At 39.2% G+C, this 17465-nt stretch overlaps 1 protein-coding gene across 1 annotated transcript in view; it reads right to left on the bottom strand.

Moving 5' to 3' along the window:
• Positions 1-5623: 5623 nt before the first annotated feature.
• Positions 5624-17465, bottom strand: part of eno4 (enolase 4) — a 57637-nt gene continuing 45795 nt past the window's right edge. The window contains 4 exon segments of the mRNA XM_055646924.1: positions 5624-6604; positions 7230-7347; positions 8558-8625; positions 16789-16981. Coding sequence (XP_055502899.1) covers positions 6525-6604; positions 7230-7347; positions 8558-8625; positions 16789-16981 — 459 coding nt within the window. The 3' untranslated portion in view covers positions 5624-6524.

Below are 17465 nucleotides of genomic sequence, written 5' to 3'. Positions count from 1 at the left end.
GCAGTGTTTGAGCTGTTATCTTGTAATTGGTCAAAGTATGTAGCCTTGTTCAAATTGTTTGTACTACCTGGGGAAATGTTTCTTTACTTTGGTGAACTGTCTTCCAACTAGAACCTTCTGTGGAAATAATGTGATGGGGTACTTTGTGATTGGGTTAGGGAACTGTCAATAAATGTATTATATGATCTATATTTGTGATTGGCTTTTAGGGGTTGCCCCCCCATATAGTTTCGTGCCACGCGTCCGAAACCATATAAAAGAGGGGACACTGCCTGGATCGGAGTCGATCTTCTGGGAGTGCACTTGGGACTGTGTGATTGTCTGGAGGTGTCAATTGGCACAAGGCTGAAGGGCTTGGATGAGTAGAGATAAGGATCAGACCCACGGTGTTGGTTAGGTATCGTATAGGAAGTTTGTTTGGGGATAGGGGAGAACCAGTGGATGTGGTGTATCTGGACTTCCAGAAGGCTTTCGACAAGGTCCCACATAAGAGATTAGTATACAAACTTAAAGCACATGGCATTGGGGGTTCAGTATTGATGTGGATAGAGAACTGGCTGGCAAACAGGAAGCAAAGAGTAGGAGTAAACGGGTCCTTTTCACAATGGTAGGCAGTGACTAGTGGGGTACCGCAAAGCTCAGTACTGGAACCCCAGCTATTTACAATATATATTAATGATCTGGATGAGGGAATTGAAGGCAATATCTCCATGTTTGCGGATGACACTAAGCTGGGGGGCAGTGTTAGGTGTGAGGAGGATGCTAGGAGACTGCAAGGTGACTTGGATAGGCTGGGTCAGTGGGCAAATGTTTGGCAGATGCAGTTTAATGTGGATAAATGTGAGGTTATCCATTTTGGTGGCAAAAACGGGAAAGAAGATTATTATCTAAACGGTGGCCGATTGGGAAAGGGGGAGATGCAGCGAGACATGGGTGTCATGGTACACCAGGTCATTGAAGGTAGGCATGCAGGTGCAGCAGGCAGTAAAGAAAGCGAATGGCATGTTGGCTTTCATAGCAAGAGGATTTGAGTATAGGAGCAGGGAGGTTCTACTGCAGTTGTATAGGGTCTTGGTGAGACCACACCTGGAGTATTGCGTGCAGTTTTGGTCTCCAAATCTGAGGAAGGACATTATTGCCATAGAGGGAGTGCAGAGAAGGTTCACCAGACTGATTCCTGGGATGTCAGGACTGTCTTATGAAGAAAGACTGGATAGACTTGGTTTGTACTCTCTAGAATTTAGGAGATTGAGAGGGGATCTTATAGAAACTTACAAAATTCTTAAGGGGTTGGACAGGCTAGATGCAGGAAGATTGTTCCCGATGTTGGGGAAGTCCAGGACAAGGTGTCACAGCTTAAGGATAAGGGGGAAATCCTTTAGAACCGAGATGAGGAGAACTTTTTTCACACAGAGAGTGGTGAATCTCTGGAACTCTCTGCCACAGAGGGTAGTTGAGGCCAGTTCATTGGCTATATTTAAGAGGGAGTTAGATGTGGCCCTTGTGGCCAAGGGGATCAGAGGGTATGGAGAGAAGGCAGGTACGGGATACTGAGTTGGATGATCAGCCATGATCATATAAATGGCGGTGCAGGCTCGAAGGGCCGAATGGCCTACTCCTGCACCTAATTTCTATGTTTCTATGTTTGTGTTAGTGCGAGTAAAGAATTAGTTGATCCAGTGCTTGACTCAGTGTTTTACTGAACTAGACTAAGGAGGTAAGCTGTAGAGAGCATAATTACAAAGCAATCTGTACTGTATCCTTATCAATTAACAGTTTATAAAAATATCAGAGGCCAAATCAGTGAATATTTTTAAGGCATAGATAGATTTTTGAATAGTACAGGTGTCAGAGGGAATGGGGTTAGGAGGGAGAGATAATTAGCCATGATTGAATGGCGGAGAAGACTTGATGGGCCGAATGGCCTAATTCTACTCCTATCACATGACCTTATTGTACTGTAGGTTTTGCTGAGGACAGAAAGCTATGTGCGTGAGTAAACAGTAATTAGGCAAAGGGATACAGATATGGGGCATAATGTAAAAAATATTCATTTTGTAGGGAGAGTATGAAGAACAAATAACGTTTGGTACAAATGATTTTGTTTGATATGCTGAAATTTTAGATACATAAAAAACTTTAGGGACAGCAAATAATTAGGAAGTTAAATGGTACATTAGGGATCAGAGTACATAAAATCGGCAGCTTTTCTGCAATTTGCAAGATATTATTTGCAGATAATCTGGTGTTTAGAAGAGTGAGAGGTCATTTCATTGAATAATACAAGATTCAGCGAGTAATGAATGGATTCTGAGACCTCAGTTCCTCTGGTTCATTTTCTTACGTAATCTTTGGGTACATATAGGGCTGAGATAGATGGGTTTCTTTAATTTATGCAAAAGTAAAACTTCTGTTAGAATTATAAATCAAAGGGATAACCATTTGAGAAAAATATCTTGAAAGGTCTGATTAAAATTCTGATAATCTCCATTATTTTAAAAAAAACTTTTTTTTATGCCTCTCCCTCAGTGACATTTATACTAGCATTTGATCTGGCAGTCACACTTTTCCATATTACAGCTGAGACTGGTCCTCATCTTTGAGCATTGATGTGGTGGTAGAAGCAGAATCGTGGTGGATGGTTTTGTTTCAGTCCTTTTCGAAACCAGGGACCTTGTTGCAAACTGCAGGAGCCCTTACTAAGATCGACTAACACTGCATGGATGAGTTTTACCATGGCACCTGTCATGCTGCATGGATTAAAGTTGGTGACTTTGCCCATCAGAGTAATTTTTGATCAATATTTATTAAGCAATCTCCTCCCATTTCCCCCAAGATAAATCATTTACATTAGAATAGTCTAAAGCATTCTAAATACACATAACCAAGCATGTGATCAAACGTGGTTATACTATAATCTGGTGACAACTTTAACTGTTGATAATGGTTTATTTACATTACCAGTTTGAAGACAAAAAAAGAGTTATTTGTATTATCATCCAATCCTTTTAATATAGACTTCATCCAAAATAATTTTCAAAAATATTGCATGTAAAAGATGTTGCTTGCCAAGACATACAGGAACTCACCTATTCATCATAACGATGGCACATTTTTTTGAATATCAGAAGTTGTTCTGAATGTAACAGTGCAGATTATACTTTCATTTCTTGTGAATGAATTATAGCTAGGTCTATCCTTTTCAATCAGAAATAGTAGCCAAAAGCATTTATTAAATTCTGCTTTGATAATCCATCAATACCTGAATTGCTGCCATACACTAATGCAACTTCTCTACTGTCCGAATATAGTAGGTATGTCATTCTCCATATATGTAGCACATTTGAGAGCAATAAACAAGGTTCATATTTACCTATAATTGGTCTTATGACACAAACATAATTGTATTGCAAGCATGGTCTGTGGTCACTGGAGCAATAAACAGTAAAAGCTGTAAAACCCAGAGAAATGCTGACACACTCGGGTCAATCAACATCAGTGGGGTCAGGTGGGATCCCTAGAGAAAAGGAATAGGTGATGTTTCATAGCAACCCTGCACCAGAACTGGAAAAGTGAGAAAGGTAAGGGTATTTTACAATGCTAGAGAGGAAGGTGTAGATAAATTAAATGGAATGTTTGTTATGAGGGTACAGACCATAGAAAGCAAGATATCCAAAACTTTAAAACCAACAGTTAGAGACAAAGGAGTAGAGGGGGGGGGTGGGGGGGGGGGGCGATCGAAATGAGTTGAAACAAAACACAAAGTGCTTTGGGGGGGGGGGGGGGGGGGGGGGGGGGGGGGGGGGGGGGTGGAAGTGAGACAGAGACAAGTGACAGGTCTCTGCTCTGCAGGCAATTGAGGAAATCATGTGAAAACTGTATTTACAACTGCTATCTAGATTTCCCTTCTCTTTGTTTTCCTACTTGCACACAAATTGACTTTGATATGACTATGTAAGCTGATGATTCCTGGTTTGCACTGCTCATTGATTCTGCCGTAGCTTATCCACCCCAATGCCACTCTATGACTAACTTAACCATATAAGAATTACAGCACGGAAACAGGCCATCTCGGCCCTACAAGTCCGTGCCGAACAACTTTTTTTTCCCCTTGGTCCCACCTGCCTGCACTCATACCATAACCCTCCATTCCCTTCTCATCCATATGCCTATCCAATTTGTTTTTAAATGATACCAATGAACCTGCCTCCACCACTTCCACTGGAAGCTCATTCCACACCGCTACCACTCTCTGAGTAAAGAAGTTCCCCCTCATATTACCCCTAAACCTCTGTCCCTTAATTCTGAAGTCATGTCCTCTTGTTTGAATCTTCCCTCTTAACTTAACCTCTCTATTTCCCAGTTCTGATGAAGGGTCTTCCACATGACATGTTAACTCTACTTCCCTTTCTATAGCTACTGCCTGACCTGTGGACTGTTGCCATCATTTTCTTTTTTATTTTATATTTCTAGCACCTGCAGTTTTTTTTCTCCATTTTTCACATCTATAATAGTCATAATTAATGGTCAGCTGGCATACCTGAAAAATGACCTAGTCCAATTTCAGATTATAGTTTTTAAGATGTCATTAGAATGCTGAATAGAGCTTCATAACTTTGACCAGATATAGTGGAGACTGGAGGACCTGATATAATCCTCCCATCTTACAGTTATAACAGTAAGATGCTGCTGGCTACTTGCCTTCTCCCAATAGTTATTGTTTTTTTGGGGATCCACTTGAGACATGCTACATGCTAGCAATATCCTAATGAGGCTGATGATTATATTTTTTGCATTTAGGTTAGATACTAAAGATCTTGCAGGCATTGATAAAATGTACCTCGCATAAATCAACTCTTTGGATTAATGGAATAATTTCTGATTGGTGTTAACCAGAAACACAAAGTTCTATTGCCATTTTGTGCTGTGTTTGACTAAAAGTGATTTATTCAGAATGGCAGATTTGTCAAAACTTGTCTCTGTTTAAGACTAACCACTGATAATGCTAAAGCAGGGATGGTCTAAATGGTAAACAGACACCTACTAATCACTATCAAGTTTATTTGATAGGTGGACATTTTTGATAGGTATGGCATGGTTCAGATTGCACAGTGCAAACATCCCAGCAAAGACCAGTATTTTCTGGAGCCTTGATAATTGGAAGCATTTTCCAAAAGTCACTTGTTCAACATGCTCAATGGGAATATAACTATCAATGCATATATGCAATGGATGTAGAACTCCTTTACAATCTTTATGATTAAATAACTTACTACCATACAATTAAATGTGTCACATTTGTTTCTTCCACTATCACAGGTATCTAACTTTGTTTTGAAGTACTGTTGGAAGGGCTGATTTGGTTTCAATCATTCAGGGTGACATGCTTTGCCAGAGCTGCTGACTTCTGAATAGGACAATAAACTAATGAACCCCTCTAATTGTTCTGGATACATAACATTTTCTGTAGCTATCTTTATTAACAAAGTTATTTTTCTCCTTATTAACATATATCACTCAACCAATACTAAAGTTAGATGACCGATAATTCTGTGCATTACTGCTTCAAGGTGGCGGGAAGCTGGGTCCTGCTTCCAGCTACAAAATGACACATTAAACTCGGTGGGAGGTAAAACTAACCTTTAATGAACATTTTTTTACTTTTGGAAAGCAGAAACGGTTATATTAAAAAAGGAAAAATTTGGTATCAAAAAAGCTGGGTAACAAAAAGCACACATTTAGCACTTTCGAATTTGATATATGCAAAATTATGTGGTTGATATAAGTGAGAATACATTATAACTTTTTGTTTCTGATAGAGAATGGAAAACTATTATAAAAACTCATGCTTGTTAACTTTTATATTTACATCCTGCAGATATAATCCATGAAATGGATGATTTAGTGGTATGGAAATACATTACTTAATCAAGTGCATTGTTAGCCTACATATAGTGGTTTCAGACTGAAATCTACAAAGTGCAATGCCTAATTGGCAGGTTGTTACAAAGGAGTTTGCATAAATGGAAGATTTTTGCAGAAAACTAGTTTTTAAACAAAGTGTAAATATAATCAATAACATTTAAAGTACTTATAAATGAGGTCACTATCAATTGGTTAAGATTGAAGGTGACTTTATAAATGCAAGACTGCCTTCTAGAAAAACTGCTAATGTTTGGCTTTAATGCACTTGGGAATCTGATCAATGGTGACTGAGGTTAATTTGTTTCAACATGACAGTGTAACTTAATCCAGAAATTCCTCCAGTTTAGCAAAAGCAAAATTCTCAACCTTAAACACATTTCCAAGATAAAAATATTGCCAATTTGTATAGTGAATTAACATTACCTACATGCTGTAATGGTAATTGCTATAATGTATAAAAATGTTAACAGCAGCATCAATTAATATATGCAATCTCCTTCACATGTCACCATTAGCTTGGGACGCTACTTCATTCATATTCAAATAAAATGCTTTGATACAGAGTCTCTTGCTTCAACTCAGTGCGTCTACAGTCTAATTTAGTTGCTTAGAATCATTTCTGGATTAAGATCTTCCTGTTCTGCACCGATGACAGGAAATTTATGTTCAGGTGATTTGCCTATAAAAAAAATAGTACATTTGAGCTAAGTGGGGGTTGGGGTTAAAATTATACTTTGAATTTATAGTTGTGTGTTATTAGCAACTAACAAATGAACATTTTAGGTTTGCTATTTAAAAATACAGAACTATTACTAATATTGAGTTCATAAAATTATTTCTTACATATAAACAATTACTTATGTGCTGTAAATTTGAACTGACTTTTTATTTTTCAACACTTAAATAATCATTAATTTATAGCGAACACATAAAGTGTAAAACATAAATCGGTTAACATTTACAGCATTTAGAGAATGACAGCTATTAACATAATAAAGTTTTCAATTTAGGAGATGATTATTGATGTGAAAGTACTAAATTCAGTAGTATAATAATAAAGTGATTGTAGATATAGTCCCCTGATTGAAGACAATTGGTATTTATGTACATCCAGTACCATTAAGTTGTCAGTTACATGGACCAATGCAGCTTTTGGCAAATGCTTTCTTTTATTTTGGAGAGAGTGTGATTTGCTGACTCGCAGGATTCTCATTCCCTAGCTGTGCAATTTCTGTCACTCCTCCCATAATCTTTGTCTCCCATTCTCTGCAAACTGAAAAGGAATAAAATGAAGCAGCTCATACCCAATGCTCCCCTCTGAGCCAATTCTTCTTCAATGGCGAGCAGACGGTTGTATTTTGCCACCCGCTCTCCATGACATAGACCTCCCAGTTTGATGAACCTGGCCCCTAGACCAACAGCCTGAAGGGAATGAAAACCAACAAATGTATTTAGTTGGAAGTTTTAGGAATTCAAAATAGACAAAAGCTGGTTAATCACGTGGGAGGGGGTGTAATGAAATTAATTCTAAACTAAGACTTCAACACTAGACAGTTTAAATAAGTACTGATAAATTGAAGAATCCTCGTTATTGGCATGTATACCACGTAAAAAAAAGTTGAGAAAAAGACCCATTTTAGTATCTGCCCAAAGAGAAGGAGCATAAAGGATACGGATAGATATTGTCATTAAACGACGTGTTCAAGAAGGAACTGCAGATGCTGGTTGTCATTAAACGAGTTTGCCGAAAAGCACAATGAATTGTAATAGCAGGAAAACTATCTATTCATTCTAGGCTCCTGCACTTGAATTAAATGCTAACGACAGAAGTTATCAACCATTCTACAGAAATCTGGCAAAAATTATATAGTACATAAGTCTATATTATATACATAGTATATAAGTCTAAAATATTTACATTATGGATTAAACTATAACTTCTGAATCAGTTTGCTAAAATGTTTGAACATTATTACATTTTCCCAGGTAAATATAAAAATGACAACATATGGTGCTGCAATAAATTTGTTAAATAGACTTAAACCAGCGTCATTGGACTTGAATGAATTGGATATTTTTCACCAGTTTGTGTAGACACTACACAGTACAATTTTCAATGTGGACTTAAAGAGGAACATTGTGTAGGAAGGAACTGCAGATGCTGGTTTAAACCAAAGATAGACACAAAGTGCTGGAGTAACTCAGCAGGACAGGCAGCAGCATCTCTAGAGAGAAGGAATGGGTGACGTTTCGGGTCAAGACCCTTCTTCAGAAAAACATTCTCCAGGCACACATTCTAAATGATTAACAGCTAAAAACTGTCATAGTGATCAGTACTTTCTCACAAAAAAAGTTAAATCCCTAAAGCTACAGTCCCAGAATATTTGTATATTTACGTCACCTATTCCCGTCCCTGGATCTGACTCTTTTTGAAAAATGCAGGTCATAGTTGAAATAACATGATAGATTATTTCTATTGACTGCTGATCAAAAGAATAGAAAACTTTGAGACGGGAATAATATTTTGTATAATAAATACTAAAACTAAGATTGTGGTAGGACATGACACAAATGCAGATATCTGTAAGAATGTGGTTGATGATATTCTACAAAATCAGTTGATATAGCTTACTATGTCAGCCATGCTGTCATCCATGGTTTCTTCATCTGTCAGACCAGATATAAATATGCACTCATTTTCTGGAATGTTAAAAAAAAAAGATTAATTAGTGAAAATGTATTTCTTTTAACAAACTTGTCCCAAGGCAGATTGTTTGGAATTGCATACACATCAATCTGATTATCTTAAATATATTATTTAACAAAAAATATATATACACCATCTATGTAGTGAAATTAGTAAAAATGTAATTGTATAGCACCAGGAACAATATGTGGGGATTGGAAATAAATGTTATATGTGCCCCTTCAACCACTGCAGGCTGCGTGCTATTTCATATTAACAGATTGACTGTACATATTTTTTAATCAAATCAACAATGTTTTGAGTGGTTGGCACCAGCTTAAACCAGCTTGTTGTATTTAAAAGTTAAATACTAAAAGGGAAAAGGCTACAGCAGACGTGGGGGAATGCATTGTGAAGACAATTCTGACGATATGATGTAGTCATGATACATTACAGCCGAGAACTGGATCTACAATCTTCAGCTGTTATTTTGGACGCTTTGGATGAACAGGTCAAAAGGGGAATTTAATTTATCCAGAAGGTACCACAAGACCATCTTCTCCTTTAGTAAATAAAAACAGTGGGAGAAGAAGCTGGAAGTAAACAAATGACTTAATTGTAGTCCAATTATTTACTATGCATGTTCAAAGTCCAATTACTTATTATGCATGTTCAAAGTCAATGAATGCAAATGCCACATCTCACCATTTGCACAACTTGATCTCCTTCAATACTGCTCTAGATTTTTGTGCTCGAGTCTCAAGTTACGGGGTGTGGGATGGGAGAGGTGTGGGATGGGAGGGGAGGGTGTGGGGTGGGAGGGGAGGAGGGGTGTGGGTGGATGGGGAGATGAGATGGGGGGGGTGGGTGGGTGGCGGGGAGGAGGTGTGTATGTGGGGGGGAGGGGGGGTGTTGTGGGGCAGGAGGTGTGTATGTGGGAGGGGGGAGTGTGTTGGGGTGGGTGTGTGTTGGGGGGGGGAGGGGTTGTGGGGACGGGGGTTTGTAGGGGTGGGGGGGTTAGGGCGGTTGTGGGGGTGTGTGTGGGCCGGGGGGTAGTTGTGGGGGAGAGGGGTGTGTGTGGGCAGGGGTAGTGAACTCGGAGAAAAAGACGGGGGAAGAGCAATGGACGACAGGGGGGTATTACGGAGGAGGGGGGAGGAGCCAGCGAGGGGGACCAGAGGGCTGGTGGATGGAATTGGCGGTGCGAATGGTCGCTGGTCGTTCTCCTTCGCCAGGATCAGAGTCTCCGCTTTCCATTTGGCGACATTGGTGACTTCTCCGACTCCGGGCTGGGCTGGGTCTCCGACCCTGGGCTGAGCTGGGTCTCCGACGCTGGGCTGCTTGACGCTGGGCTGCTTGGGGCTGGGCTGCTTGGGGCTGGGTTGCTTCGGGTCCCTCCGCAAATTGTGTCTGGTTGGAAACCTCCGCCGGCCATCTTCAGCTCCAGTAAAGACACGTTGGCGCAGGAAGAGGCGGACCGTCCCGGTGAGTGACAGGGGAAGAGACTAATCCATGCGGCGCTGAACGGCAGGAGAAGAGATCGATCTGCGCATGCGCAGTTTTTAATATATTTTAAACCTCACTAACTTTTACGACCTTCAACCGATCGGAACAAAACTTTTGGGGCAATTGCAGCATAGGGGAATGGTAAGTGAACTGGCGAATAATCGTAGCACTATCGCGAACCCGTTTTTGTGCAAATAGAAAGACTGCACAAAACGGACGATAACAAGATCAGAGTTTTAGTTATGTACTAGACCAAGTGGGACCCTTGGGCAGGGGAAGAGGGCAGAGGGAGAACAGGGGCAGAGACAGAGGCAGAGGGCAGAGGGGGCGGGTGGAGGCAGAGAAGGAGCGGGGCAGACAGAGAGTGGGGGGGGGGGGGTTGTCACGGCGTCACAGGGGAGGACTTCTATTCCACCCTATCTGCCGTAAGTTTCATTCACTGCTTTAGTGAGGCCCAATGTAATGTAGAGGAACAGCATGTTATCTTCTGTTCAGGTACTTTTCAACCTTATGGAATGAACATCATTTTTAAAATCTATTAGTAAACTATTCTCTCATTGCCTCTCATGATGCCAAATGCCACCTGTCCTCTACATTTCAAAAAACCTGCTCCCCAACTTAAATTCTAGAATCAGAATTAGGCAATTCAGCCCATTCAATCATGGTTGATCTATCTTTCCCTCTCAACCTCATTCTCCTGCCTTTTCCCCGTGACCCCTGACACCCTCCGTGTTCATGCGCTTCATCAGCTGATCTGTCTTATCCAATCTCCATAAAGCCTTTCATTTTACACAGAACTCCGCCCCTCTAGCTGTGTTTTGAAAAATAAACCCCTTCATCTTACTCCACCCCAGTTCCGAGGGTTTCTTTTTTTTTATTTTTTTTTTTTTAATATTTTATTTTATTAGAAGTAAGCACAGTCATATGGCACCAAAGTGCCTAATATATATTTTCATAATACATTTTATGTACAACTTCTTTTTTTTTTGTTACATTGAAAAAAGATGAGAATAAGAAAAAGAGGTTAGATAGTAAAGGATAGAAAAATGTGAAATATATAGTGTGTGAAGAAAGAAAACGAGTAAATGAAGAAAGTTGAGAGAGAAAATAGTGAAAAGAAAAGGAGATCATTATTTATAGTCTTGACCAACCCTCGTCCAGTCCTGAAACAGTTATTTTTTACAATTGTGTTGCACCATATGATTCCAAAAAAACGACGAATGGAGACCAACTCGTTATGAATTGGTCTGATTTATCCATTAGGAGGAATCGCATTTCCTCAAGATGAGCGGTGTCCAACATACTTGCAATCCACATTTTAAGCGTTGGTATTGATGTACCCTTCCAAAATTTAAGTATTAATTTTTTTGCTATTATTAAACCATAATTAAGGAATAGATTTTGAGATGTGTTCAATTTATTCCCATCTTCCATTACACCAAATATAATCATTTCAGTATTAGGTTCCCATTCTTGTCTTGAATAATTTTGTAAGTATTTCAAAAAATATCATTCCAAAATCTATAAAGTTTTATGCAGGAAACTAAGGAGTGTGTTATAGTTGCCTTTTGGGCTAGACATTTATCACAAGTGGCGGATATATTTGGATAAAATTTGTTCAATCTTGTTTTTGAATAATATAATCTATGTACAATTTTAAATTGTATTAGATTATGTCTTACATTAATTGAACATTTGTGAATATATATCAGGTATTTTTCCCATTTAAAACCTTCGTAATTTTTATCATTAATTCCCGTTCCCACTCTTTCTCTAAGTACCTCTGACCTCTGTCGATGGTAGGTCTCTATATTTAGAATACTATTATATAAATAGGATATTAATTTTTGTGAGTCAGCTTCAATCAATCATTGCTTCTTCCAATAAGTCAGGAGTGTTACTTTTTGATATCCTTGTATATATTTTTTCACAAAGTCGCAAATCTGAAGATATTTAAAATATTGGTTGTTTTTCAATTTAAATTTTAATTGTAGTTGTTGGAATGATAGTAGGTTTTCTATTTCGTACATATCCCTGATCCTTCTAATTCCGAGACTTTCCCCTTGGTTATATGTCTTATCAATAAGAGATGGTTTAAATAAAGGGTTATTCGCAATTGGCATTAACAGTGATAGATTTCTTAATTTTAAAGATAATTTTATTTGTTTCCAAATTCTTATTGTACCATATATAATTGGGTTCTTCTTATATATTGTGTTATTCAGTTTTTTGGGGGAAAAGAGGATCGTTCCTATATTACAAGGATGACAATCCTCCTTCTCCATTTTTATCCATTCTGTCTGTTGTGTAGAACTATCCAACCAATAAATCATATTCTTAACATGCACTGCCGAGTAATAATACATAAAATTCGGAAGTGAAAGTCCCCCGACCTTTTTTGGTTTACATAAGTGTTTTTTTGTAATTCTATGTGATTTAAAGTCCCAAATATAATTTGTAATGTTAGAGTCTAATTTTTTAAAAAAATATTTTGGTATATATACCGGTATAGACTGAAATAGGTATAGTAATTGTGGTAAGAAGATCATTTTTATTGCATTTATTCTACCTAATAATGATAAGGGAAGTGTTTTCCAAAATTTAATCCGTGTATTAAGTTTATTTAATAAAGGTATGAAATTAGCATTGAATAATGCTTTATATTTTTTAGTAATCTGAATACCCAAATATTTAAATTTTTCTGTGGCGATTTAAAAGGGGAACTTCAGTAAGTTTGTAGGTTCTTGAGGTTTTAATGTCATGATTTCGCTTTTGTTCCAGTTTATTCTATATCCAGAAAAAGACCCAAATTCCTCTATTAAGTTTAATAAATTTGGTATGCTCGTTTGTGACTTTGTAATATATAAAAGTATATCGTCTGCATATAATGAGATTTTATTCTTTGAGTCCCTGGTATTATAGCCCTGAATATTCGGATGAATTCTTATACTTTCAGCCAGGGTTTCTATCATAAGGGCAAATAGCAGGGGTGATAGTGCACATCCCTGCCTATTACCCCTTTATAGTTGAAATGTTTGAGATAACATGTTATTAGTTAAAATTCTTGCCATCGGTTTATCATATAATAATTTTACCCATGTTATAAAATTCTCTCCCATGTTAAATTTTTGTAGTACTTTATATAAGTATTGCCACTCTACCTGATCAAATGCTTTCTCTGCATCCAAAGAAATAATTGATATATCTTCTTCCTCTACTTTATGCGAGTACATTATATTAAACAGGCGTCTCAGATTATTAAATGAGTATCTTTTAGGTATAACCCCCGTTTGATCAGGGTTTATCAGTTTACTAATATATTTGCTTAATCTACTTGCTAAAATCTTTGCTAAAATTTTCTGATCTGTATTTAAAAGTGATATAGCTCTGTACGAGCCCGGATCTTCTAAATCTTTATCTTTTTTTGGGAATAAGCGTAATTGTTGATTCTGTTAGTGTTTCAGGTAGTTTTGTTTTCTTTAAAAGCATGGGAGTATAAATTAAATAAATAAGGGGCCGTTATCTCCTGAAATTTTTTATAAAATTCATTATTAAAACCATCTGGTCCCGGTGTCTTAAACCATTTTTCCAACGATTTTATTGTTTTCACTTATTTCTTTGATTGTAATTAGAGCTCCTATTTCCTCTTGTTCCAAAGGGTCCAGTATTGGAAGATTACAGTTATCTAGAAATGTTTTTATTTTACTATCTTCTATTTTAATTTTAGATGTATATAAGTTTTGGTAAAATTGGGCAAATCTATTATTAATATCTTTAGGTAATATTAGTAATTCGCCTTTCTCTGATTTAATTTTGGTTATAGTATTTTCCCTTTCTTGTTTTTTCAATTGGCGAGCTAAAAGTTTATGTGGCTTGTCACCAAACTCAAAATGTTCCTGTTTTGTAATTTGGAATAGTCTTATTACTCTTGCCGATAAAATTCGATTAAGTTTAAATTTCAGTAATACTATCTTATTGTGTTTATCTATCGTGGAATCTTTGGCATTATCCAACTCTAACTGTCTGATTTCTTGTTCTAACAACAATTGTTCTGTCTTATTCTTTTTATTTTGAAAACTTTCCGAGGGTTTCTGACCTGAAATGTTTAGTTTTTTTCCTTTTAGACTCCTGAATTCTTCAAGCATTTTTGTTAAAATATTCTATTCACCACCTAAATTCTTCTTCACCTTCACTGAATAACTTGGACTCTATGCATGGATTTCACATCGTTCAGGTATCTCCTTGACCTAATCTATTCTAGTTTTGTAACCTCATTTAATCCAGGGTTATCCTCACATTGTGTTTTTCCCAAATGTGGTTGAAATGATTATCCCTCCTTCAACTGTATCATTGTGTGATTATAGCCACCTCTCAGTAACAAACGCCCTGAATTCACTTACTCAGCTTCAAAAGGTTTTACAAAACCAAAATTTTCTAATATACTTTCAATCACATTTTCGGTTTTACGGGTGCCTCATGAAATTTATTTTATTAATGTTGGACCTTATTGTTGTGCAGAATATTGAATTATTTTGTGAAGAAAAATTGAATGCCACATGCTCGCTAATAATTAAAAAGTAATGGAAGGTAAACAAAAATGCTGGAGAAACTCAGCAGGTGAGGCATCTATGGAGCAAAGGGAATAGGTAACGTTTCGGGTAAAGACCCTTCTTTCTCTCCCCAATTTGTTCTTCTTCATCTGCAGTTCCTTCTTAAACATTTAAAAAGTAACTAGACCCAGTGCAGACCTGTTGGGGTCTGTTTGGGGGGGGGGGGGGGGGGGGGGGGGGGTGGGGAAATGGGGGGGGCGGCATGTGGCGTCACACACACTAACTACCCCCACCGCTCACACGCTAACTACCTCCCTTGATATCTTAATATTATTAATTTGCTCCTTTTACCCCCCATAACCGCCCTATCCACTGACGCATTGCCCCCAAATCGCCGGCACATCTAGAGGGGGGGGGGGGGGGGGGGGGGGGAGAGTGAGGGCAGAGAGAGAATGGGGAGAGAGAAGTGGCAGAGACAGAAGGGTAAGAGACAGAGGGAGAGGGGGGTGTAGGGGAGGAGGAGAGGGTGGGTGGGTGAGGGGGGGTGGGTGGGGTGAGGAGGGTGAGATGGAGAGAGGAGAGGAGGAGAGACGGGAGGAGAGAGGGGGGGGCTGAGAGGGGGGAGGGGAAGGGTTGGGGAGGCAATGGTTGGAGGTGGGGTTTAGGGAAGGGAGGGTTTAGGGTGAGGGGGGTGGGGAGGGGAGGCGGGGGTGAGGGGGGGAGAGAGAGCGGGGAGGAGAGAGAGAGAGAGAGCGAGGAGAGAGGAGGAGAGAGAGAGAGAGAGAGAGAGAGAGAGAGAGAGAGAGAGAGAGAGAGAGAGAGAGAGAGAGAAGAGAGAGAGAGAGAAGAGAGATCGAGCGAGAGATGGGAGAGAGATAGAGGAGTGGGAGAGAAGAGGAGAGAGGGAGAGGGATGAGAGAGACGAGAATTGCGGTCAGAGAGACGAAGAGATCGAGAATGTTCTGAGAGCAATCGTGCGCTCCGCGACTCCTGCACGACCGAATGTGCGCTGAGAGAGAGCTCTGCCACTCATTCAGGGGAGGAGCCAGCGAGAGAGACAACACACAGATCACCAGAGAGAGAGAGTGCGTCAGAAAGACAGCGAGGTTATCCGGAGGGGAGAGAAAAGAGAGAACGAAATTAAAAGTGAATTCACCATGTTCAGAAATGTTCTGGAAGCAAGCTGTGCGACAATGGAAAGGGTGAGTCTATGCCCGAAAAGAGTGATTGGCAGAGAGGGGGAGGGGTAGGTCCATTCAATTGGGGGGGAGGAGGTGGGGGGGGGGGGGTGGGGGGGGGGGGGGGGGGGGGGGGGGGGGGGGGGGGTTGGTTGGGGGGGGGGGGGGGGGGGGGGGTATCCACACACACTCCGATCTAAGCTGTCAATGAAGGGGGGGGGGGGGGGGGGGGGTGACAGCAAATTATTATTATTTTTGGAAACTGTCTTTGAAATTAAATGTTAATGGGGGGGAATTAAGTGATGTTAGGGGTGAGAAATAATTCAATTCAATTAAATGGGGGGGGGGGGGACAATGGGGGGGGTCAACAACCTGGGCAGGGGGGGGGGGGGGGGGGGGGGGGGGGGGGGGGGGGGGGGGGGGGGTTGGGTGGTGGGGGGCCAGGGGGGGGCCAGGACAACCCCCAGGCTGCAGTTGAGTCAGGTGCAAAGGCATTGTGAGGTCAGCAGCTGGGCAACCTTGATATTTAAAAAAAAATCAGTTTGGTTATTAATTTTAGCAAATATCTCGGGAAATAATTGATCAAATTTAGAGGATTGGATTTTTGAAATCATAAAGAAAATTTCTACCAGAAGATGTATAAATTTCACTGTTATTGTAATGTCAGCAGCTGGGCAGCGGTCATATCTAAAAAAAAGGTCAGATTGGTCAACAATTCTAATTTAAAAAGTCAGGAAAATAATGTACCAAATGTACAGAGTGGATTTCTAAAATCACAAGGAAAGTCTCTACTGAAATATGTAAAAATTTCCCTGTTTCCGCATCTGGTTTTCAAGGAGATACATTTCAAAGGCAAAATGACACCCACACACACACACAGTTTGAATAGATATATGATATGATATGATGCTAAGTTTTTGTTTTTAGCTCATAAATAACATACCTTCCATCAATTTTGCTACTTGAATCAAATTTGAAATTGTGGTTTGATTGGCGTGTTTCAAAACTAAACCACTGTATAGCTTTGCACCCAGGCCCTCTGTTAGGAGCTTGTCTATTGGTCTTGAAGCTGCATCAGCCAAGATATAACATTGGGGACTAAGAAGACTGCATAGCTTACTCCACTGCTCCACATCCTGAATAAAAAAATAAATGGATTACTACATTGACATAAAATGCATAGATTAATATTCTTGCAACCCAAATAATTAAATACAATTTTCATTCATTGTGCAGCTAAATACAGTAAGATATACAAAATGCTTCAAAGAAAAGTTATCAATGCTTGATAGTGAGCTACATGACATATTAGGACAGATGCAAGTGGTGGTGCTGCCATCTGAATGAGGCTGGTGTAGTCTTGTTAATTGTAGTTGGTCTTTCCATTGACCTGATAATTTTGTTTACAGCGTACAGATGCATCCTTCCCATAACTACAAATTAATGATGCTCGGACTGTATGTGAGGTTGAGATTATTATGAAAGTAGAATTGTTATATTTTTCCATGTTCAAAGACAAATATTGCTTATTAATAAAAAGAATAAATCCATAGCACAAAAGAAGATATTATATCCTTGTGTGAGTGTCTGCAATTAGTTATCAAAATGGAAATGCTGTTG

Source organism: Leucoraja erinacea, chromosome 15 (assembly GCF_028641065.1).
Source record: "Leucoraja erinacea ecotype New England chromosome 15, Leri_hhj_1, whole genome shotgun sequence".
Taxonomy (NCBI): Eukaryota; Metazoa; Chordata; class Chondrichthyes; order Rajiformes; family Rajidae; genus Leucoraja; species Leucoraja erinaceus.
The sequence above is the reverse complement of the archived record's forward strand: the minus strand, read 5'-3'. Positions and strand labels throughout refer to the sequence as shown.